Here is a 26,085-nt window from a genome sequence, read left to right on the forward strand (position 1 = left end):
TTCTAAACTTTCAAAAATGTTGCTTTGTATCTTATTTTTTTCCATATATTGTGCTGGTCACGTGACCCCCCCTTCCTTCCTCTCCCTCTCTCAGGCTCCATTCACACCTGGGCGTTTTCAGCTCCAAAAACGCTCAAAAGAAACGCTTCCAAAACGCCCAACAAGTAAAACCCCATTCATTTAAATGGCCCCTGTTCACATCTGAGCGTTTTGCAAAACGCCTGTAGCTGAAAAAAGTACATGAGCTTCTTTTTGGGCTGATTACCAGCGTTTTTGATAGATGCCAATGAAAAACGCCTGAAAAAGTCGCGGTAAAATCGCGGTAAAAAAACGCTACGCTCAAGTGTGAATGCAGCCTCAGGAGAAGCAGCTAGCCTAAACAAGGCTATGAAGACAGGAGGAGAACACAGTGAAGGATAGGAGGGATGAGGGTGGGGCCTGGCAGGTCTAGGCATGCCTGTCTAAGAAAGACCGACAACCTTTTCAGGAAGTGAAAGACAGCTTAGCAAATTCAGATAAAGGGAGAAAGCGTTGTCAGTAAAGAACAGGAAGAAGCTGTTTGTAGTCCAGCTTTCAGAATACAATGACACAGTGGGGTGGATTCCTGCATTCACCTTGAATGTGTGGCTGGGGGAAATCAGTTCAGATTTTTTCATTCAGCCAGCAGGCTTTAGACTACCTCGTCTAAGTAGACAAAGGAAACCTACTTACAGAACAATAAAATGTAAGAAGATGCTGGATGTACAAATTTGTATATGAAACATAGAAAGTATGTTAATCCTCATTCAAAAAATTGCATACCAGGATGGAAAAAGAAAAAAAAAAAAAAGAAGGTTAATCACTTTAGCCCCGGAGGATTTGGCTGTTCAAGGACCAGGCCCTATTTTGCGAAGCGGCACTGCGTGAATTTAACGGACAATTGAGGGTTGACACTGCACCTAAACAAAATTGACGTCCTTTTTTTTCCCCACAAATAGAGCTTTCTTCTGGTGGTATTTGATCACCTGTGCGATTTTTATTTTTTGTGCTATAAACAAAAAAATAGCGACAATTTTGAAAAAAATATTTTTCACATTCTTTTTATATGAAATTCTCAAAAAAAAAAAAAAAAGTAAAAATCAAAATTTTTTAACAATTTAGGCCAATTTGTTTTCTGCTACATATTTTTTGGGAAAAAAAAAAAAATAAAAAAATCGCAATAAGCGTATTTTGATTGGTTTGCGCAAAAGTTATTGTGTTTACTAACTACGGGAAAGATTTATGTCATTTTTATTGTTTTTTTTTTTTTACTAGTAATGGCGGCGATCTGCGATTTTTTTGCGGGACTGCGACATTGCGGTGGAAAGATCGGACCCCTGACATTTTTTACACTTTTGGGGGTACCAGTGTCATTACAAAAGTAAACAGTGCTAAAAATATGCACTGTTACTGTAAAAACGACACTGGTAAGGAAGGGGTTAACAGTATGGGTAATCAAGGGGTTAAATGCATCCCTGGGGGCGTGATTCTAACTGTCAGGGGGCGTGGCTTGTGAAGTCATCACAGAGACATGCGATTCTATATAGCAGGATCACATAGCCTTTGAGATCACTTCAGGGAGAATGACGGACTGCTGTGTTTACATCAGCCGTCCGTCCTTCTCTGTCAGCGGGGGGAAATCGCGAGTGGCCGGCGGCCATCAGAGCAGCCTGTCACACGTACTGGCTCCCCGGCGCGCTCGCCCCCTAGAGTCTCCTGAGCCAATAAAGTAGTGCTACGTCGGGCTGCCTGCCGCAGTAAATCTGCGGTTGGCGGCCATTAATTATGGAAACCTGCAAACATTGGGTGGATTTATTAAAACTTGAGAGTGCAAAAATGGTGCGGCTCTGCACAGAAACCAATCAGCTTCCAGGCTTTTTGTCAAAGCTTAATTGAAGAAGCTAAAGTTAGACGCTGATTAGCAACCATGCACATGCAGATTTTGCACTCTCCAGTTTAAGTAAATCATCCCCAATGAATCACTGTACAGCTCAGAATAAGTGTTTATTGACAGATGCCTCGGTCTGTTTCTACCCACATACACGTGTTCACAAACACACAGATCTGGTCTTCTGATGCCAAAGCTAAATAGTCAAACTGATCCATGAAAGAGCACATTCTGACGATAGTTTCCTCAACATATTTTTGTTTCGATTTGTTTCCATTATATAAAGGATATTCCCTGAATTGATGGATCTGAGCCTTCATATGCTCCTCACATACTTGGCGCAGCTGTTTGTACAGTGTGTGAGACACTTTGGAGGAACACAAGTTTTCCACAGCCTAGAAATAAAAAAAAAAGTTCATCAGTTTTACTTGATAACATACCTTATACATTTATTGTTATTACAGGAGCTCTTTAATATGTATACATGCAAACACAAAGAATAAGAAAAAACACAATTTATTCCTAATGCATGGAACATTTGAAACAATGAATTGAAACCCAGGTTCATCAGCCAGCCATCTTAATAAAAGCAAACAGTCCTTTTATTTCCGAATAGCAGGCGAACAGAAAACAGCTTATCCTCAGCCAATAAAAATAGTCCATCAACTTAAGATACAAAAATAAAGGGTGTTGTCACACAGACCCATTAACAGGGCAAATCAACCGTGGAGGTTGGCCTATCCCCCAAAATATATACAAAAACAAAATACAGAGAAAGTAGGGGTTTTATGGCCAGTTGGGAGAAGGAAGACCAGGAAACAGCCACTTAAAATTAAATAATTTATTAATATATGTAAAAGAGTTTAGTGTATAGCTGAGGGATACACAGACAAGAAAAAGAAATCCCTCATGTATTCACCAATATGTTAAAAAACAGCAGCACAGAAATATATCCCTAGTAGGGAACAATACATGCTTCAGGCTGATGTTGATGTTCGGTTTGAAGGTCCCAATGAGCCAACGCGTTTCGAATCAGGCTTCGTCAGGGCCAGAGAGACCGAGCAATACCAATATTTCTTGCTGCGTGTGGAGGTATTGATAGCAGGCAGGAAAACCCAGTCCCTATGATAGAATGTAGGTTTGTGGTAACGGCTGTGGGAACAGAACAGTATCCGTAATATTTCTTCAAGTGATATGGAGCCCCCGTCTTGTAGTAGCGATCGCTAGAGTATATACCTCATGTAGAGGTTTCTCCCCCTTTCCCGACTCAAGAAACCAGAGGAACACCGTAATATGGCTCCTTAGCTTTATAGTCCATTTTTTGCCCTAGGACGCAATCATCCAACCCATATTTGGGGTCCACCTCTTAGGGGGTAGAGGACATGCCAAACGGTGCAGAAATATACTTCAGTATAGTCCAAAAGGGGGTATGGAGGCAGGATAATGAATGGTTTAAGTTAAAAACCATTCCAAGCCATGATATCTATTCATGACGGTAGGGGTAACCTTGGGGTTAATGGTTCTCCGTGTGTCCTGCAAGGCTAATAAGGTGGACCCCAAATATGGGTTGCCTTCAAAGCCTTCACAGCGTTGACTTCCTCGGTAACGCGTATGGGTGCAGAGCCTGCGTACCTGACACTGCATCTCTTCCGAGTCTGAAAGCATGCACCGCAGAGTGCTGTGTTTGTGAGTACCGCTTTCATTCAATAAATTGCCAGAGCTTTCAAAAACAGAGAACACTAGATCTCCTTCTTTTCCCTTATGTGCCTTATCGTTTTTGGACGATGAGAGATTGTATACAGCTGTCCTCCACGAGTCTCCTGAGTAAAGGATATCGGGCTGGTATTGACCCGTGTATCCGGGTCTGTCAGTGAGGTGAGAGGCCAATCTGTCTGGTGAAGGGATCCTTTTCACACACAGTGGTGTTTTCTATTTGGAAATCGGATATAATATATGGACTGTTTTTTGGCACTGTTATTTTGAGCATTCACTTATGGACACTTATTGTTTGCACATATCTATGCACTGTTTTATATTTATATTTATGATTCATACCATATACTGTATATTTTTTGAATATTTCAGTTTAGCTGGCGCATCACTATATTAAGTTGTATGGTTTCTATTTGTGAGGTATTGGCACAATCAAGTGATTGCAGCCGGATTGGTGCACAGATGGTAGCACTTTCACGCACATATTTTGTTGTGACATCACAGTGATTTTATGTTTAATATTGATCATTATTTGCACTGATAGTATTTTTCACATACAGACTAACACAGTTTCCCTAATTGGTTCAAAGGGGTGGCTTCCGCAAAGACAGCCAAGACCAAGTTCAAGTCCCAAGGACACAAGGGTGGTTTGACAGGCAGGACTGTCTGCGTTACACCTTGCATGAAGTGCGCACTAAGGAGTGATAGACAACAGACTCTGGAAAATAAAAGGATAGAGACAAAATCTGACCCCTAATGGCACTTAAAGGCCATTTTAATTTCCCCTCCCGATTAGAGAATGGAAAAAATTCCCACTCACATATTTCCACAGGTACCACTTCCTGGCTTCACACCAGGCTTTTACATTAAGATTTCTAAGTCCTGTAATGGAAGCTCCCTGAAGCCGGCTTCTTGGCACTCAACAGTGCAGAGATAACAGGATCCAAAACCATAGGTCTGACCAGGCTGAAAGTGTCCAAGGAGCGTCCACTGCCAGATTTACTATGTCAGTGTACCTAGCTCTCCTGGGCTAGGCCGGCTAACAGTATTATCAGTGTTACCACCTCCCGGATTCTTCACAAAAGACGCAGAAGTAGTTAAATCCCAGGGAAGGCATAGATTAGGGAGAACTGGTCCCTAAGATGTTACCAGTGGGACTCTTGTCCTGAACACAACCTGTCCAACTTAGATCCACCTCCGGAGTTCCCCCAACACTGGCAGATTGCCGAGAACATCTCAGGATTAAGGGACCACTGTCATCTTGATATTAGTCGGTGACAGGGAAAAACCCCCTGCCAGTTTTCTATACCTGGAATATGTACTGTCGCCAGAGATGGCACATGCTATTCACCTTTCTGAGCTGCACGACTCCTGGTGCCACCCTGGTAGTTGATATATGCTACTGCAGTGGCATTATAGGACTGAACACTAACCACAAACCCATGCAACTGGTTCATCCTATAGTCCAGAGCAAGGTGTACTGCCTGAAGTTCCAAGATATTGATAGGCAGGAACCAGAGAGACTGACATCAGTAGTTAGTATCTTCCATATCATTGGAAGGAAAAATTTCCTTTTATCCAGATTCTGAAAAATCAACCATCAGTTCAAGCTCTGCAATACCCCAAAGACGGAGCCTGCTGGTAATCACATGCTTGAACCTTCATGTTCCAGACAAGAATGTTCCTCTTCAAGAATGTTCCTCTTCAAAAGACCTGGGAGTGGAACTGCACATAGGGAACAGCTTCAACGTGGATACCATTTTCTCATGCAGAGAGAGATCAAAGGATTTTGCTTCTTATATTTTGCTTTAACCTGGAACCGACTGCTCCCTGAGCCAAAGATCGTTGCGGTATCCTTAGATTGACACCCCCTTGCATCCTCAGCACGGGGGCTAGGAGCTTTGTGAACCCCCGGGGCTGTAGCCAGCTCGAAGGGCAGTATCAGAGTCCACCTGCCTCCACCTTCTGGGACCAATTAAATCATATAACACCTAAATAATATGGTGCTTATTGCCAAAACTTAATACGCAGTCCCCAACCCTATTATCCAGCCATAGACTGCTCCATGTCTCTACGAGTCTCACTGATCCTTCAGCCCACGTGTGATTTCAAACATAAAAAAATGGCTGCCCTTCTATCTCCTGTCTACACTGCACCAGAGTAGGCTATATCGAACGGCACCGTGCCCTCTAGTGGCTGAGCGAGCAAACTGCAGCCCAATACTCCTGAGACACACACAGAGCAGGACCCCCCCAGTGGCCACCTGGAAAATGACCTGACAGTCAGATCTCTCTTATTTATTTATTTTTTTATTTTTTTTAAGGAATACTGCAAATGCAAAGTTACCATTACTGCCATACGACTCTAAATCCTAACAGGAGTCCAACCTTCACCCATTACGGCAGGCTTTTACAAAAAGACCTTCAAGGGCTCGTCCCCCTTGCATCTTGGGTCCATTCCCCTGGGCCTGTATAGCAGTGTTTCTCAACCTTTTTTCAGTCAAGGCATCCTTTTAAAATTATGGACAGTCTCGAGGCACCCTTTTAAAAAATTATGGACAGTCTCGAGGCACCCTTTTAAAATTATGGACAGTCTCGAGGTACCCTTTTAAAATTATGGACAGTCTCGAGGTACCCTTTTAAAATTATGGACAGTCTCAAGGTACCCTTTTAAAATTATGGACAATCTCGAGGCAACCTTTTAAAATTATGGACAGTCTCGAGGCACCCCATTTTAAAATGTAAAAGCTATTCTAATAGTTTTACATAAAGCAGCAACATGCAGCTACAAGACCAAATAGGACACTGAACGTTAGAGGTGATTTATTCTTCCAAAGCAAATATACTTTTGCAAACTGGTACAGATTAGCATTCCGATGTTTCTCTTCTCCCTCAGTTTTTCTCCATCACTCAGCTAATGTGACCCCATCGCTGATGGAGACGGGCAGAGGTGGGTCAAACAAGGATGCTATGTAGGTAACTGACATCCTCCTTATCAACTGATGACGCCTTGGTCGTTAGGACAATGGCAGCTAGAAGGTTTAATGGTGCACAATGAAAACCCGTGACTTAGTATATCTAAAAAGGGAGCCCTTATCAATAGGCCGTCTTGTACACAATTTTTGGCCAATTTTTAGGCACTTTGCCTAGGCACCCCTGAATAAGCCTCAAGGCACCCCAGAGTGCCTGGGCACCCTGGTTGAAAAAGGCTGCTGTACAGCACCCTGCTGGAAAGCACCTTGGACAGAAAAAACACTGCACAGGGTTCCATTATGCAGGGTCCAGTGCCGTGAGGTTGCATTACAGGCAAACCTTGAGAATTCATCTCCTTTTCCAGCGAGGCTCAGGTACCATCCATTTTCATTTGAATGGATCCAATTGAAGTTCATGAGTCTCAAAAGAACTGTTCCGGACCTCCAAGTATGCTTAAGCAGCACATTAGTGACCATCACCTTACAGACACTGGTAAAATAACTTTTCTGTATACTTTCTGTATAGGAGGAGTTATATAGGGGAGAACTTTCTGTTTGGTTGATCTGCCAGTGTCTATTCACCTATAGGTGGCAAATAACCCAGATAGGTATGATTATACCCTGCTCTGTGTCCCGTGATGTACGATCAAGAAATTACCTTTAGTAAGACTTTAAAACTTGTATATTAGCAGCCAGAGTGGGTGCAATGAATTCTTCATTATCAAGCACAATAATAAAAGGTACCAAAAACTCTGGTCTGGCAACTTTGAAAGCATATGTTCCAGATCCAGAATAGGTTTGGCAAACATGAAGAAACCAGAATGTTTTTACTAATATTTAACATCTGGCCAGAAATATAGAGACTGCATTATTATGGAAATGTTATGCGCAACTGCATGAGCATTGCACAGCAGCAGTGTTCTAAGCTTACTCACCATACTTCTAAAGCTCAACAGGTATGCTGACATATACCTGTGTACAACATGCCCTCTGGGCCCTCTCCCCACAGTTACTGAATTGCGTAACCTATGCAAACAGTCACAATATTTACCAGGATGTAATGTCATGATTGTTGTAAAGACTGTAAGGTTAGGATATGAAAGGAATTAGCACTAACAAATATGCAAAGTAACCTATTTGATACGATAAATAGTACAAATGAAAAAGCACCCTATATAATAGCATGTTCCATATATACGTACATCATATGACCACTAAAAAAGCTTCATATTGTCCGCCTGCCAAAAAAAGTGGCAGTTTCTGTAGGATTGCACCGATACTGAATTTTTATCAGTGAGTACAAGCACCGATACTTTTTATCAAGTACTGGCTGATACTGAGTACCAATACCTTTGCGGTGTCATTTGAGCCCATACAAAATGAAAATGCCCAAATCGCACTGCAAAAAATCACATGCGATTTGAACAGGAATGCGGGGCGATTCCTGTCCAAATGGCATGGAGTTTCCTGCACCACTCCTATGTGAACCCAGGCTGAAGTCACAATAGCAAGCCTGGGTTCACACAGGAACAGTGCGGGAAACCACATGCGATTTAGACATGAATTGCACCCTATTTTTCTATTTAATACGCATGCGATTCTTCTCAGTGCGATTAGAACCCATGCATTTTGTATGGGCTCAAATTGCACTGCAAAAGGTATCAGTTTCGGGTATTAGAGCATTTGCACAAATAGAAGTACTCTCACAGATATCGGTGCAACCCTAATTTTCTGCCATATGTTTGCGTTACACTGAGCTGTGTGTGCAAGCTCTATGGTATGTGCAAAGTTCTGCACTGGGTATTCTCAGTGCTATAACTGGGCCCACCCACTTTACTTCCCTGGAAGGCAACTTCTCCACTTGTGTTTTTCAAGTACAAACAAAGCTTTTGTTGGATAAGAACAATGTCTCAAGCCCTGAAATTGTCCACAATCTTAAAAAAAAAAAAAAAAAAAAAAAAAACAAGCATGAATGTATACAAATGATTGCAGTTTAATCAAACAAAAATGAACAAGCACATGAGTGGTACCATTAAATAGAAATACACGTATATGACTTAAATTCCAACCCAACCAGAAGAAAATCATTGAAAAAGCCACGTGTGTGATCAGCATTGCACTTTATTAATTTTAGCAGCTTTGTAGTATTTGTGGTACTTTGCTTCAGAAGAATAAGAAACGTTGTGATACAGGCACACAAAGAAAGCTCGTACCTGATAGAGTTCTTCTAAATTGTACTTTATGGAAGTGCTGCTCACTATGGCGTTTACTGCTTCTTGGAGCTTCTGCCAGGTATCCTGAGTGTAATTATCAGGCAGCTTTGGTTTATCTGCAACAGGCAACACTACAATTACTAAAATATCTAAAGCATCAATGCAAGTGTACATAGCTATGCTTAGTTACATGTATACCAACAGAAATTTACACCACACAAGACCTTAAAGTGGTTGTAAACCCTCACATATACCCAGTCAAGTAATTAGCCTCAGATAATACACAAAGATTAAAAAAATCCTCCTACATTGGTTTTACTTGTTTATCTGCAGTCTTCTCTTTTCTACATCCATTCAAAGTGCTAGAAATCCTTCTTCATCTGTCAGGAGCACATAGGAGGGATGGAGAGCTGCAGTTAGAGCTCTTATACAGTATATGAGAGCTGATTGGAGGAAAGGGACACATCCCCCCTCCACACACTGCACAGGAACAAAGGAACGATGCAGAGCTGTGTTGTGAATAGACAAGCTCTGTGCTGAGCTCCCTTCCCTGTCACCATTTTTTCTCTTGGTGTCGGGATAACTTATCGGAAGTGACACATGCTGATAGCAGAGGAATGAAGCACCAGAGAAAAATGACACTCATGCTAGGTTCACACTGGTGCAAATCAGGAACCACAGCAAATCCTGTGTGGGTTCCCGCACCGCATCAGAATCACAGGCAGTTCACACTGCACTCTGCGAACTGCTGCGGGGATCAATATAAAGTTAATGATGTCCCCAAATCTGTTCACAGAACGCAGTGCTATCTGTGGAATTGGATCTCATGGGACTGAACACCAATGCGATCCGATTCCAATGCGGTCCAAAAAAGGGTCCAGCACCATTTTGGTGCGAATGCAATGCGATTTCAGCCATACAGACTGTAAATTCACACCACAAAGACATTGCATGTAATGTGCACAGGAATGCGGTGTGAATCACATGCGATGTGTGCAGTCCCATTATTGTGAACCCAGCCTTAGAGCTTTGGAGAGAGACAAATAAACACTACGGATAAATGTGCTTTGTTCAGATCTCATGACTAAGGTTTACAACCAATTTAGGACAATCAAAGTAAAAAGAAAACATTATGGGATCTATTTATATACATATATAGAATATATATATATATCATAAAGAACATTTGTTTTTGCTCAATTTAATCTAAACAGAATGACTGTATATGCAGATTCACTGGGTATGCAATTTTTTTTTTTTTTTTTTATCTATGGACCCTGATATGTGACACAGTAATTGTTCATAACCCATGCAGTACACAAACATTAACCTGGTCCCACCAGCTGTATGTGGCATCTGCAGGTGGGTTTTCTTGTCAAGCAGCCGCATATATGCATTCATAGCGAACAGCTTTTGGTGCTGAAACCACAGTAACTAAAATATAACAGAAACTCCCATTGCAAAAAAAAAAAAAAATGCAAAAAAAACCCATTAAAAAAATACAAAAACGTAAAAAAAAAAAATAAAAAAACACAAAAAAAAAAAACAAAACCTTGCGATTGGGAGCTTACGGTTATGTGACTGGGTGGTGGAAGGGGGTTTTACAAAGACTCAAAGCTGAATGTAACATGTCTGAGAAGTCTGAGGAAATACATGAACAGTGAAGATCTTTTTGAATTTTCTCTTATATGGTCAGATTATTCAACTGTAAAGATTTTAAGTGAACTGGTAAAGATAGAAATATAGAAGCTACCAACACTGACCTTTCCCCATTCTGTCTTTTACTGTAGTGGGGTAATAATTCTCGTAGGTGCAGGAAGATCTGTAAAGCCGCTGTCTGTCAGCCTGTCACTGACTTTAATTGGTGGCTGCAGCTATATGCATATATGGATGAATGGATGAAGAAGTCCAGGATTGAACGAAACTCATAAGTGGTAGTGATCACATGACGTTTAGAAGGAGTCACTTTGAATGTCTTTGGTAAAAATAATTTTTACTTTTTTTTCTAATGCTGGCAATATCAACAATGACAAACCATCATAGATCTGAATGTTCTAAACAAGCAATTGCTTCAAAATAATCATTCAAGTAACATATCTCATCGTTATTTTTTTTGTAATTTTGCACCATTTTGAAAACTTGATCAGGTTTATGCTTGTACTTTTTATATAGCTGTACTTAAAGTACAACTAAAGACAAACCTTTTTTTTTATAGTGCCGTTTTTGCACTCGTTAAGGAGATTCACACTGTCTATTTCTCCTGTTTACCATTATCATTGAAAGTGAAAGGAAAAAAACTATTTTGGGTTGGCCCCAGAAAAGTAATAGATGGGAAATCTTCAAATAGGGACACAGGTTCTGGTCACCTGGGGTCCCCAAGAGATTCCCTTATTTGTATGGAGCCTATTTTGGCTATGGGACAGGAAGTGACAGTAAATATCCCCAATGGGACAAAAGGTTATAACCCTCCCTTACTCTATCCATAATGAGAAAAAAAAAACAAAAAAACATTTTCCGTATAGGTTCTACATAATTCTTTGCAAATAACTTGAAAAAAAAAAATGTAAATTGTGTGGACGGTCTATATGGAACTTAAATGGCACCATTCCCTGGGATATATTAGGAAATAATCGTGTAACCAGGTTGGTAGGCAACTCATAAGGATAGAGGAAGGGAAGGGAAAGGAATATGACAAGGAGGGATAAATCTACCAAACACTGGATCTGGGGATTTAGGCTACATTCACACCTGAGCGTAGCGTTTTTCGCGCGTTTTTTACCGCGATTTTACCGCGATTTTTACCGCGATTTTACCGCGATTTTTACCGCGATTTTTGTGCAGGCGTTTTTAGATTCATTAGAGATCAATGGAAAACGCCTGTAATCTGCCCAAAAAGAAGCTCATGTACTTTTTTAAGCATTGGGCGTTTTGTATACAGCTTCAAAACGCTCAGATGTGAACAGGGGCCATTGAAATGAATAGGATTTGTCTTGTTGGGCGTTTTGAGAGCTGATCCTAGAGCAGAAAAACGCCCCAAAAACGCCCCAAAACGCCTACATGTGAACGGAGCCTTAAATGTGCCTGTATATAAACAACAGAGACAAAAAAAAAAAATAAGTAAAAGAGAATAATTAGGGATGCACCGAAATGAAATTCTTGGCCGAAGCCGAATAATAATAAAATGCTTGGCCGAAGGCCGAATACCGAACGCGGTGTTTCGCATTTTTTAACATAAAATATGCCCATTAGCGTGCCCCTTAACATAAAATATGCCCATCAGAGTGCCCCTTAACATAAAATATGCTCATCAGAGTGCCCCTTAACATAAAATATGCTCATCAGCATGTCCCTTAGCATAAAATAAGGGGCACGCTGATGGGCTCATTTTATGTTAGGGGGCACTCTGATGGGCACATTTTATGTTAGGGGGCACTCTGATGGGCACATTTTATGTCAGGGGGCACGCTGATGGGCACATTTTATGTCAGGGGGCACGCTGATGGGCACATTTTATGTTAGGGGGCACTCTGATGGGCAAAACAAAACATTTAAATCAGCATTGCTCTTAACATAAAATATGCCCATTAGCGTGCCCCTTAAAATGAAATATGCCCATCAGAGTGCCCCTTAACATAAAATATGCTCATCAGCATGTCCCTTAGCATAAAATAAGGGGCACGCTGATGGCCACATTTTATGTCAAGGGGCACTTTATAGGGCACTGTGGCAACAACATATGGCAGTCTGCACACTAATGCTTGTGCAGCTGCCAGCAACTGTATTCTTCTCTCCCAAATGTGCTCAGCTGCACATCACATACCTCTATAACTGCAGCCAGAGCCAAATGCCGCGAACAGGGGGGGAGGGGCGTGGACCAAGTGTGAAGGAGCCGCCAGTCAGGAGCAGGGGGCGGGACGCGCGCGTGACGTCACACCCCCCTACGCGGCCGGACAGGACACCAGCGGGAAGGGAGCCGCGGTCAGGGCGGAAGCTACAGAGACTGCATACATATCAGAGGGTTACTGCAGAGGACATAATAGAGGACCGCGAGCCGCAATGAGGTGAGAGACATTGTTCGGCTTAAATTATTCGGCCTTTTGATTTATTCGGCCGAACACCGAAAGTGCCATTTTCCCTATTTTCGGCCGAATAATGTTCGGCCGCCGATTATTCGGTGCATCCCTAAGAATAATGCATGTTTATTGATTATGACAAATCACAATTTAAATAAAATCATATACGGTAAATACAACAATATCTATCTAAAATGCATCTTATAGATCTACGCTTTTCGCTAATATAGCTTCTTCAGGATCCAGCCGATGTATATCTATATATCAGACAAATTTGTAAGTTCTCATAATATCTAAGATAAACAATATATATCAGTATACATTATATATAGTGTCTCAAACAAAAATATGACCAAAAAATTGGTACATTAGTATATCATTTAAAAATCTGAAAAAAAAAAAAGTTTGTGTCATCTTGACAGTTTTGGAAGGCTGCATTGGTCTGCTGACATCTATCCTGGCTATCCTCAGAGCCTGTTGGCTTGTTGGAGATTATCTTTTTCTTTCCTGTTCATCATATCCGGGCCCCAGGTAGGGTGTGGATTCTCCCTCCCATGAGCCCGTTTGATTATTTTGGGGACTAATTTCTCTAAAAAGAGAAGCTCCTCTCCCCTCACCATCTTCTCTAATACAGTGGGTGAGTTTATTTTTATGGATGACCCATAGCTATATTTATTCTTTTTGGTTTTTCCTCTCTTCACTACATACACCTTTATCACTCTTGGGTCCTTTTTGCAACTATTGCCACATCACATTTCATTGTTGCACTTTGCAGGCAATCTCACTGGGATGTCCTTTCTGGCATTCCTCTGATATTATTTTTTTGTCAGTTTTTTACCTTCATCACTCATTTTTGGTGTTTTTTCTTGCTTAGTCACGTTATATTTCTTTTTTCATATTCTACGTATTGCCACTGAGGCTTGGTTTTGATATATTCTTGATATTTTCATTTGTTATCCTCAAAAAACATTTGGGGTTCACTCTTTTAGGGGGTTACTCAATAATAATTTTTCTTGGCCCAATCACATGGTTATTATTCACTTTTCTTGCACATGGATCTGTTTGTATATGTCAAGTGTGTTTTTTTGGATATTCCTATAATCTTTGATTATCTGATATACAGGTATTAAGGCGATGTCACCTGTTACCATAGTTTGCAACTTGTCGTTTGTTTTTTATTGATGGGTAAGATTAGAATTGTGTTTTTGCTATTTGCCATATTCCTTCTCCCCCTCCCAGTCCTTCGATTTAATTGAAGCCCCCCCCCCCTTTGATCCGCTGCATCTTTGATCCCTCACATTTCCTTTCCCCCCTCCTAATCCCCTTTCCCCTCCCTTTCTCCCCCCCCTTTCTCCCCCCCCCCTCCATTTTTTCATACTTTTAAATGATATACTAATTTACCAATTTTTTGGTCATATTTTTTTTGAGACACTATATATAATGTATACTGATATATATCGTTATTTATCTTAGATATTATATGAACTTAAAAATTTGTCTGACATATATACATACATCGGCTGGATCCTGAAGAAGCTATTTTAGCAAAAAGCGTAGATCCATAAGATGCATTTTAGATAGACATTGTTGTATTTATAGGATTTGATTTAGATTGTGATTTGTCATAATCAATAAACATGCATTATTCTCTTTTACTTATTTTTTGTCTCTGTTGTTCATATACAGACACATTTAAATCCCCAGATCCAGTGTTTGGTAGATTTATCCCTCCTTGTCATATTCCTTTCCCTTCCCTTCCTCTATCCTTATGAGTCGCCTACCAACCTGGTTACACTATTATTTCCTAGAAAAAAAAATTTATCATTCAATGCAACAAAGAAAACATGATTTGGCTGTAACACTAATTGGAGTTTTTTCCAAGGCTATTTTTATTTTGTAATGAAAACGATCAATTTATTCATTCATTCATTGAACCACTCGTTTAGTTTTCTCTATATTATTCTTTTACCAAAATGATCATCCCAATACATGAATGGCCAGTACAAGCCTTTCTTCCCTAGAAATCTTGAACTTGTACATTACTTTTTAAAAACACATTGATGAAGTGGTTAGCAGTTCTCAATGTTGGGTTTGTGTCCCACCAGGGGCACCATACCACCACCCACAATCCAAAAACATATTGCCAAGTAAAGTGGTTTATATCTAATTCGACCCTGTATAAATGTTGTGGGAATCAAACAAGAGCAGTCCGAAAAAATGTTCGGTTAATCAGTGTGATCTATCACATATAGGCTGAATAAATTTAACTAGAGAATATATATATATATATATATATATATATATATATATATATATATATATATATATATATATATATATATATATATATATATATATATATATATATATATATATAAAAAATCATAAAATAATAATAATTTTTTTTGCAACAATAAAAACTATTATTATTAAGATGATGATGATTATTATGCAACTTATAACTTGGTGACACACTAATCTTTTTAGAAACATACCTTTAAAATTTTTGATAATCAGTTTTTTCGATGCCTTAGGTTTTGAGGGCAGTGCTGAAATCTTAGTTAATCCATTGGTGTGGGCAACTAGTGCTTTCCTCTGAGTTTCTGACTCCATGGCTATGCTGTGCAGCAAATTACTAAGAAAAGGATTTCAAGTAGGTGTTCTTAAGTAGGAGATTATCTTTAACAGCTCATTCGGTGTCTAAAGAAGAAAAATATACAATCAGAACATGACATTTAATCACTTGCATAGTAATCAATAAATTAGAACCAAACAACATCGTTTGTTCAGCACAACTTCATATTATAAATGAAACAAATTAACAGATTTCTAAACAGTGATTTTTCCACGCAGATACCTAAAAACATTTTGCCAATCTTGGATAGAGTGGGGAGGCATTGAAACCCCTGATAGGGATTTGTGATTGTTTTTTTCTTCCCAGATGGGGACATTACCCCTCTCTGTTTGTCCTGGTGTCACAAGGACAAAAAATAAAAGCAATCTAAAATGTTATGGTTGTTACAAGAACAGAGTGGAAATCTTCCAGAGAGGTGATTTTCCATCACCTTGTATTGCGTTTCCAAGCCAAGTAATGGAGAAAATCTCCCCAACTCCCCAAGCAGACACAGGCAAAAAAATAAAATAAAACTTTACACCATTTTGTACACAAATCCAAAAAGGTTTTGGCTTTACATATTTAAATAAATAGCAATGCTGATGACTATGTTCCCTACTAAGCCTCCTTTACAGCACAGATTTTTGTAGGATTAAAAGGTCTTTTTACCACTTGTTTACCGGTGCAATGATAAAATCTGTAATTTTGCTGGAAATTACTTCAAACCCCCAAACCATTGTATAATTTCTAAAAGCGGAGACCTTGGAAAATAAATAGTGATAGTTGCATATTTTTATGTTGCACAACATTTGCACAATTATTTATCAAATGTAAATCTGCATAAAAAGAGCCACTAAAATGAATTTAAAGTGATTGTAAAGTCTTTTTTTTTTTTTTTAAATGTCAAATGTCATGGTTTTGCACAGAGCAGCCCAGATCTCAGGTCCTTTATTGCTGCTCCCGGCCCCTCCCTCCTATCGAGTGCCCCCACAGCAAGCAGCTTTCTATGGGTCACCCGAGTCGAGCTGCAGCTACGTGTGTCCATTCAGACACGGAGCTGTCATTCGGCCCCACCTCCACTCTCTCCTTATTGGCTAACTGACTTTGATTGACAGCCACAGGAGCCAATGGCACCACAGGTGTGTCTCAGCCAATCAGGAGAGAGATTCCCAGACAGCCGAGGGACTTTTAGCCATCGCTGGTGCTGGGGAGGCTGCTACAAACGGAAGACTTTTTATCTTAATGCATTAAGATAAATAAAACTTTCTGACTTTACAACTCCTTTAAAGCGTAACTCCACTTTTGTCGAGAAAAAAAGCATTCCCCTCTGGCTGATCTCTGTACATTACAAGGATTATAAAAACCTTTGCTGCAGATTTCTACCTTTTCTTATTCTGAAGAAATCACTGTTTGTTACTCTGTTCCCTTTGCGGAGTTGGTCTAGTGGGAGTGGTTTCATATTTATCAATCAGCAATGCAGCTGCAGAGCACTAATAAGGAAATCTGATGGGCCTGCATCAGACAGATCGTGATGTAATGTGTTGTGGTGTATTTGTATTGTATTGTATTTTCGACAACTTTACTGAATAAATGAAAACTGTACGAGAAAAATTTTCGTGCTTGTTCCATCGGATAATATCAGATGAACGGTCATGATCGGCTCTCGAAAGCTCTGTTCTACTGATCCAATTATCGTATGATTGCTTTGAAAGCGCTATTTTTCATCCAATTTTTGGATCGGGGGTACAGGCCTTTTAGACGTGTTCCTATTGGGAGTATCTCAACAAAAATGTGATTTTTGTTGCAGGGGATGCCTGAAATCTGACATATCTTAGGGCAGACTTCTGGGAAAATTAGGAAAATTGTGTGAGCCAATCACACAAGCAGGAAATTATGTTTCTGGGGTGTGGTCAGTACACATTCTGTGTACAGGTAGCCATATTGCATTACATTTTCAGAAAATGACAACAGCTGCAGATTAAAAAAGGTAATTTCTTAGCATTCAATTACTATATAAAATTGTATACGCTATAATATTTTCTCTTTATTATTTTTTTTCTCCACGAAAGTTGAGTTACCCCTTGAGTTCAAACACAATATAATACCCATATATTTGGTAAAATATAAAAGATGGGGGTCGAGTAAATAGGCACTAAACATGTCAAGCCTTAAAATTGCCTGTAAAAATCACAAAAAAACTATGGCACCTCACATTTTCCATAAGCTAAAAACCTTTAAAGGTTATCAATTAAAAATGAACTGTTATTTATGGTTCTAGAATTATTGCTTTCGCTCTAACGGTTGTGCTGATACCTTACATAAATGGCACAATTTACGCTTACATACACGTGTAAGACCTCTGTTGTGTTGTGATAGCTTTGAACATCTTTTTTTATTTTCCTTTGTTGACTCAACTTTATTGCTATTACAAGGGGGCTAACAAACACAATACAAATCACTTCAGGTTCATCAGTTGCAGGGGGAATCTGGAACTGATGTTTCCGGAGCACCTCCTGCTCTTGACGTTTTTCACTGGTCATCTCCATTCTGGGCTCCCCAGAGGAAAGGAGGAACCCGGGAAGGACCATGGGCCCTACTGGCAAGAAAAGGGGGGCTCACCTCAAGAACCCCCCGAAAGAGATGCCTAAATCACTGCAGCAGACATAAGCATTCTTTAACCCCTTAAATACCAGGACCCTCATAAACTTATCTAATCAAGATGTTAAAGTAGAAGTCTACCTTAATACTAAAATCCCTGCATCTACAGACATGCACGATCTAACACTAACCAATCTATCCCTGTAAAGAAGAAATCAGTATACATAACTTTTTTGAAGCCAACCCCACACTGAGCTGTCAGCTTTGGCTTTGCTGTGGAGGCGGGTGCAGATGACTCATCCGACAATAAAAGCCCCATAGTAAGGCTATGGGTGACGTCACTCCCCATTTATTTCACAGCCATTGTGGGCTGTGTCCTCTGCAGAGCTTCTGCCGCTGGAGACCGGATCAGATCCGCTTAAAAAAAGGTATGTACAGTAAACCCTCCTCCATTGCGGGGGTTACGTTCCGGACCCAGCCGCGAAAAGTGAAAAATCCGCGAAATAGAAAAATCCTATTATAATGCATTGTACGCATGTTTTTTTTACTGTCACTGTACGTGTAAGAGCATTTTAAGGTCTTTAAACACTTTGAAACAATAGAAACTCATTTAAACACATAAAAGATACTGAGAGACATAGCAAGGGCTATGGAAAACACAAAAATATTTCATTTTTAATGATTTACCGTATTTTCCGGCGTATAAGACGACTTTTTAACCCAGGAAAATCTTCTCAAAAGTCGGGGGTCGTCTTATACGCCGGGTATCGTCTTATACGGCGGATGCTGGAGCCGAACTGGAGAATATGCAGTGGGGGAGTGAGAGCACTTCAGCTATGCTGCCACACAGACTGCCTAAGCTAACAGAACTCCCATCCAGGCTCCCCCGCCCCTACCTCTGCCGCTGTCTAAGTTACAAAGCCTGTGATTTGTTGTTGCTAGGGGCGGTCCTAGCAACCAATCTGCCTGTTAAACGGAAAGTTGAACACTTCCTGCCTTATGCTCGGACATGCTGCATCCTCTATCTGCTGTGTAAGGTAAGGGGGGGGCTGTAAAGGGCACTGTGAAAGGGAGTAATGTGCAAGTAAGGGGGGGACAACTGTAGAAGAGACTGGGATACAAGGAGGGTGACTGTGGAGGGGATTGGGAAACAAGGAGGGGTACTGTGGAGGGGACTGGGATGCAAGGAGGGGGGTTGTAGAGCATGGCAGCTCCCATGGATTTATTGTTTTATACTTCCTTTCAGCTTTAGAGTGAATTTGTAAAAGTTTAATCCACTTGCACTGTTTTATGCATACTCTATATTTTAACTGGAAAAGTTGGGGGTCGTCTTATACGCCCAGTCGTCTTATACGCCGGCAAATACGGTATATAGTAAAATAACATTACAAAAAAAAAAAACACAATATACCGGGACCGCAAAAACTGAACCGCGATGGAGCGGGGGTTTACTGTATACCGATTTCTTCTTTACAGGGTTAGAAAGGTTAGTATTAGACCGTGGATGTCTATAGATGCAGGGATTTTAGTTTTAGGGTGGGCTAACACTTTATTGAAAACAATTACAAAAAAATATATAAAACTTAGTATACGATCAATATGCAGTCATCAGTCAAATGACACTGCCACGCATGCTTATTAAAGTCAGTTCAACATTTTGCAGACCATTTTTAGGCAGCAGTCAACACTAAAGATAACACAATAGTAGACACACAAAGTATTTGAGGTTGGACTGATTCACATAACACTGCAGTCCAATTCACATATGAACTGAGAAGAAAAGAAGAAAGATCCGTGCTTAGGATAAGCTATCTATAAAATAGTGCGTAAAATTTCTATAAATAAAACACTAATGGCTGCTGCCCACTCCAAAAGATGCACCCCCAATGGGGGAGCGTCAGGTGTAAATGTCAAAAAGGGAAGTGATTGGCGCTGCCAGGAAAGTAGGTTAATGGGAAATCTGGGTAAGGCTCCTATAGTTCAAGACCAAGTTCAACACATGCAAATGCACATAGAATGTATGTGGGAATGAGAACTATATAAGTAATAGGATATAAAAACACAATGGGTGTGTAATATGTGTGTAAAATTAACACTGTGCTGATACCAAATCAATAAATAAATAAATGTGTTCAATACCTAACAGACTTATTGAGACTCAACATAAATATGCAAATATATGTAAATGTAGGTACAAAAATATAAAAGCATATAAAGATAGTATTAATAAATTATGGTGATATAGAGAGTTAGTGTGCAAAGGTGCTAAAAAATAAATATAGTGCACTAATCAAACTAAATAAGGTGCATTCCGAATAGTCATAAACATCTATTCAATAAAGTGCAACTGCATACTCATAAGCAATGAAAATAAATAAGTGGGTGAACTATGTGCATCCCACACTGGTGACAATATAAACACTAGTAAATAAATAAGTGCAGCCGTGCAAATAACTATATAAATTATGAAAGTGAGAACCATATAAATTCATAGGCTCAAAAAGCAGGTTCTGTGTATTTTAAAATTGTCCAAAAATAGTGCAATCAGAGCTGGTACAGAAATCATAAAGTTCTATAGTCCATATAAGGATGTTCAGACGGAAGTGATGTGGTCACGTTCTCGACGCGTTTCGTCACACTGACGTCATCTGGACTCCAGATGACGTCAGTGTGACGAAACGCGTCGAGAACGTGACATCACTACCGTCTGAACGATCCCGAGGCTAGGAACGCATATCCGGCGGTTGGGACGCACGCTGATCCCAGGCGAGCACCGCGAACGAGGTAGTTGCGGACCCTATGCCATACGGATGCGCTGCATGTTGATTTTATGTGAGTACATGTCTTTTTTGGAATCTAAATAAAAGTTTTAAAAGGCAATCCTGCACTATCGGAGGCTTCTGTTTTTCCCCTTTTTCATATACCCGGGAATTGTACTGGAGCTCTCTCCCTGTTGCTTTAACCCCTATGTGTACCGGAGCAAGGAGTGGATACGAGTGGTAATAGGAAGGATAAGGACGGAACCAGATTGCCGGTGTATGGGAGCGATCCCTGTTATCGACCCGCCATTTACCCCTGTAGGGGTACGGACATCCGGTAAGCACAGGACCCCAGGAGAGGGGGAGCACCCTATCTTCCAATCACTCACTGCACTCCCGGCTTCATAGAAAAAAAGAGCATCTTACTCCATCCTTATATGGACTATAGAACTTTATGATTTCTGTACCAGCTCTGATTGCACTATTTTTGGACAATTTTAAAATACACAGAACCTGCTTTTTGAGCCTTTGAATTTATATGGTTCTCACTTTCATAATTTATATAGTTATTTGCACGGCTGCACTTATTTATTTACTAGTGTTTATATTGTCACCAGTGTGGGATGCACATAGTTCACCCACTTATTTATTTTCATTGCTTATGAGTATGCAGTTGCACTTTATTGAATAGATGGTTATGACTATTCGGAATGCACCTTATTTAGTTTGATTAGTGCACTATATTTATTTTTTAGCACCTTTGCACACTAACTCTCTATATCACCATAATTTATTAATACTATCTTTATATGCTTTTATATTTTTGTACCTACATTTACATATATTTGCATATTTATGTTGAGTCTCAATACGTTTGTTAGGTATTGAACACATTTATTTATTGATTTGGTATCAGCACAGTGTTAATTTTACACACATATTACACACCCATTGTGTTTTTATATCCTATTACTTATATAGTTCTCATTCCCACATACATTCTATGTGCATTTGCATGTGTTGAACTTGGTCTTGAACTATAGGAGCCTTACCCAGATTTCCCATTAACCTACTTTCCTGGCACCGCCAATCACTTCCCTTTTTGACATTTACATATGAACTGAGGTTTACTTTCTGCAACCTGAGCTAATATAGAGGTTCTTCAACCTGAAAACCAAAAGTACTGTAGCTGCTTTCTTTTATTAGAACACTAACCAGCTCAAAGATCCATAGCTGTCCTCACCTGAGCCTGCTCTTGTCATGTCAACTTTGGGAAGCTGGCTGGGACTGCTTTCAGCTTCATAGCTGGCTTGCCGCTGCGCATGCGTGAGCAATACTGCGCTTTGGGAATGATCCTACAGCTTTCTGGGACTTGTGACGTGTGGGGGAGTCAGACAAGCAGAACTTCCACTTTTAAGTGAAGTTCCGCTTTAATCCTATTCAAAGAAAATGCTTTTACATAAAAAGACAAACTTTGGAAACTGTACTATAATTAGATTTAAAAAAAACTGGGGATTTTTGTCTTACCGTAAAATCCTTTTCTCTGTTGTTCATTGACGGACACAGCTTCATATCTTCATTGACCGTTGGGTTATGCTGCTCTTCCTAGGAGTAGGACACTAGGCGGAAAAAGGGTGAACATAACTTAACAAGACTTTGACCATGCCCATGGGCAGTCCCAGGGGGTATACTCCCACTTCCTGCTCTAGGACGTCAGTTTTGTAACAAGCAGTGTCAGAAGAATACATATCCCAACTCCACAGAGGGGTGGGTGCTGTGTCCGTCAATGAACATCAGAGAAAAGGATTTTACAGTAAGACAAAAATCCAGTTTTCTCTTTCATTCATTGACGGACACAGCTTCATATCTTCATTGACCGTTGGGATGTCCCAAAGCACTGTCATCATGAGGGGTGGGCACACAGCAAACTGTTAACAAAAAAACAGCTAACAGAAAAAAAAAATAGCCAACCAGGCTATAGGGAGCCCAACCAGGAACAACCGGTTGTTTACCAACCGGAAAAAAAAAAAAAAAAAAAAACACACCCTCAAGAGGCCACAGCCTCCCCAACAACGGCCAGCAAAACTTTGTGGCTGAAAGCAGCATCTGCAGATGCCAGGACGTCCACCTTGTAAAACTTGGTGAACGTATGCACAGACGACCAGGTGGCCGCCTTGCACACCTGGACCACCGACACCTGATGCCGGAAAGCCCAGGAGGCACTTAGCGCCATTGTAGAATGCGCCTTGACAGGGAAAGGAGGGACCTGACCCTTAATGGAATAGGCCTGCACCACCGTCTGCTTGATCCACCTGGAAATACACAGCCTGCCCCTTATGGGGTCCATCCGCAAGTACAAATAAGAAATCCGATTTACAAATTGTTTCAGTGGCCGCCAGATACACCCTGATGGCACGAACCACATGCAAGGAATGTAAGGCAATCTCTTTTGAATGTTTTGATTTAGGACACAGCAAAGACAACACAATGTCTTCATTTAAATGGAAGTCGTGACAATCTTAGGAACAAATGACTGATAGGGATGAAGAGATAGGGATGAAGAACCACCTCACCTTGTCCCCATAAACCACCAGATAAGGTGACCGACAGGACAACTCAGCCAATTCAGAAACCCTGCGTGCTGAAGTAATGGCCACCTTCTGTGAGAGGGTCAATAAAACAATCTTGCAAATATTCTCAAAAGGAGCTTTTTGAAGAACATATAACACCAAATTAAGATTCCAATGGGGGCACTGGAGACCTCACAGAAGGGGCCATATGGCAAACTCCTTGCACAAAAGTGTGAACAAAGGATTTCGAGGCTAACTGGCATTGGAAAAAATTGCCAACGCAAAAATCTGGCCCTTAATGGTGCCCAGAGGTAAGCCTTTTTCTACACCCACTTGTAGAAAATCCAGAAGACGTGGTATTGAGAAGGCATGGGGGGAGACACCCCAAGCCTCACACAAAGTAATATACGCCTTCCAAACCCGATGATAGATCTCGCCGGAAGTACATTTTCTTGCTCTTAAACAATTAGGAATTACCAAATCAGACAATACTCTATCCTTCAGTACCTGGCTTTCAATAGCCAGGCCATTAAAGCCAGCGACTGTAAAGCAGGATGGAAGATCAGACCTTGAGACAACGGATTTTCTCTGAGAGGGAGCCGCCAAGAAGCGTCGGCGACCACTCTTACCAACCCCGCGTACCAAGATCAGTGAGGCCAGTCCAGAGCCACCAGGATCACTGGAATCCCCTCTGTTCAATCCTGCGCAGGAGTCTTGGCAGGAGCTGCAATGGAGGGAAGGCATAAAATTAGACGATACTGACCCCAGGGGGCCACCAGAGCGTCTGCTGCATCTGCCAAGGGGTCTTGAGATTTTGCTAGGAACCTCTGAACCTTCCTGTTGAGACGAGAAGCCAGTAGATCCACATCGGGAGTCCCCCACCGGAGGCACAATTGTTGAAACACCTCCGGATGGATAGACTGCCGGCTGAGGTAGTCTGCCTGCCAATTGTCCACCCCTGAAAAGTGCACAGCAGAGAGGGCTGGAACATGTTGTTCTGCCCATCTCAGAATAGCAGCCACTTCTTTGACCGCAAGGGCACTCCTTGTGCTCACTTGATGATTGATATATGCCACGGCCGTCCACTGGAACCAATAAAGTTTGATTGCCCGGATTTCCAGGATGTTGATCGGCAGAACGGACTCCTCGTGAGTCCAAACCCCCTAGGTCGAATGTCTACCCAGGGTACCTCTCCACCTGGACAAACTGGCGTCCATGGAGATCGCCGTCCAGTATAAAGCAGGGAAGGAAAAATTTTCCCCCGATGAAGCACCGGAGAGCAGAGCCACCACAGCAAGGCACCCATTGTGTCCTAGGTCAAATTGATCAGATTGTCCAGGGATCCAGGATTCCTGTCCCATTTTGCCAGGATCTCCCTCCCAAGAGGTCTTGTGCGAAACTGGGCAAACGGAACGAAAGTGGAAACCATCAACTCCAGCACTCGTATGCAAGTCCTGAGTGATTGACCAGTGGTTGGACAACAGAAACCGAATCGCAGGCTGCAGCTTTTGCAGTTTCTCCTCCTGGGAGAAACACCCGAGCTGGGACCGAATCCAGAGTCAGCCCCAGATAATCCAACCTGTTGGACGGAGTCAGAGCTGATTTCTGAAAATTCAGTGTCCAGCCTAACTCTTGTAAAGTTCGCACGGTTATGTCCAGATTGTTCTGTAAGACGGAACGCGATCCCGCACGCAGAAAAAGGTCATCCAGGTACCCCAGTACCGCAATTCCTCTCTGTCTGAGTAAGGCGAGTACCGGGGCCAACACCTTTGTGAATACCTGAGGAGCCGATGCGAGAGCAATAGGGTAATGCCACAAATAAATAATGCTCTTCTCCCACCGCAAAGCGAAGGAAGCGTTGATGTCCTCCATACATTGGAATATGGAGATAGGCATCCTTGATGTCGATAGAGGGTAAAAAATCCCTCTGCTGAAGGGAAGTTTACTACTGTGCGAATGGACTCCATCTTGAATTTTTGGACCTTCACAAAGCTGTTCAAAGCCTTGAGGTCCAAAATTGGACGAACCTTGCCCTCTTTTCTGGGGACAGTGAAAAGATTTGAATAAAACCCCTGAAAGCGTTTCATTTCTGGAATTGGCACGATGAGCCCCTGCAAGAGCAAATCTTGCACCACCCGTTTGAGGCCCTGCAACGATCCGGGGACAGGTGTAGGTTGGAAGGGAAGAACCTTGCCGGAGGCAAAATCCGTTCTTGTAACCGAATCGGATCAATTTGTGAACCCATTTGTCTTAAATGCAGGAGGTTCAAGGATCTGGAAAGAAGCGAAGACGTCCCCCCCCCACCCCTTGAATGGGTGAGGGCATCCCTTCAGGTCGAAGAGGACCCCTTGACTTACCAACCCAGAGTCTCTTGGAACCCCCCCCCCCCCCCAAGAATGCTGGGATTAGCATGGAGGCCCTTTTTTGAAATGGGGTACCAGAGGGGTCGGAAGGTAACAGGAGGGACTGACCACCTCAGAATGGGCCTGCTTCCACCCAAAGTTTCCCAGAGGAGAAAAAAGGGGGAACCCTCCACACCTTTGGAGACTGTGCGGGCACCACTACAGGCAGAACACCTCCCCATCTTGGTATGGGGGGAGCTGCGGGCCAGGGGTATGTTGCGACTCAGGCCGCAACCCGGTCGTGTGCGTCGTGTGTGTTCTTGCGA

The 26,085-nt window shown here is 41.4% G+C and overlaps 1 protein-coding gene across 1 annotated transcript in view; it reads right to left on the reverse strand.

The window, feature by feature from the left end:
• Positions 1-2,022: 2,022 nt before the first annotated feature.
• Positions 2,023-26,085, reverse strand: part of LOC309548149 (cullin-4A-like) — a gene marked incomplete at its 3' end in the record, with an annotated part of 28,153 nt that continues 4,090 nt past the window's right edge. Inside the window, exons 2-4 of the mRNA XM_082248111.1 lie at positions 15,372-15,576; positions 8,804-8,919; positions 2,023-2,301 (exon numbers count right to left, since the gene is read on the reverse strand). Of these exons, the coding sequence (XP_082104237.1) occupies positions 2,023-2,301; positions 8,804-8,919; positions 15,372-15,489 (513 nt within the window). The 5' untranslated portion in view covers positions 15,490-15,576. The remainder of the gene's footprint in view (positions 2,302-8,803; positions 8,920-15,371; positions 15,577-26,085) is intronic.

The sequence above is a fragment of the Pelophylax lessonae genome, assembly GCF_965119305.1.
Source record: "Pelophylax lessonae genome assembly, chromosome: 2".
Classification (NCBI taxonomy): domain Eukaryota; kingdom Metazoa; phylum Chordata; class Amphibia; order Anura; family Ranidae; genus Pelophylax; species Pelophylax lessonae.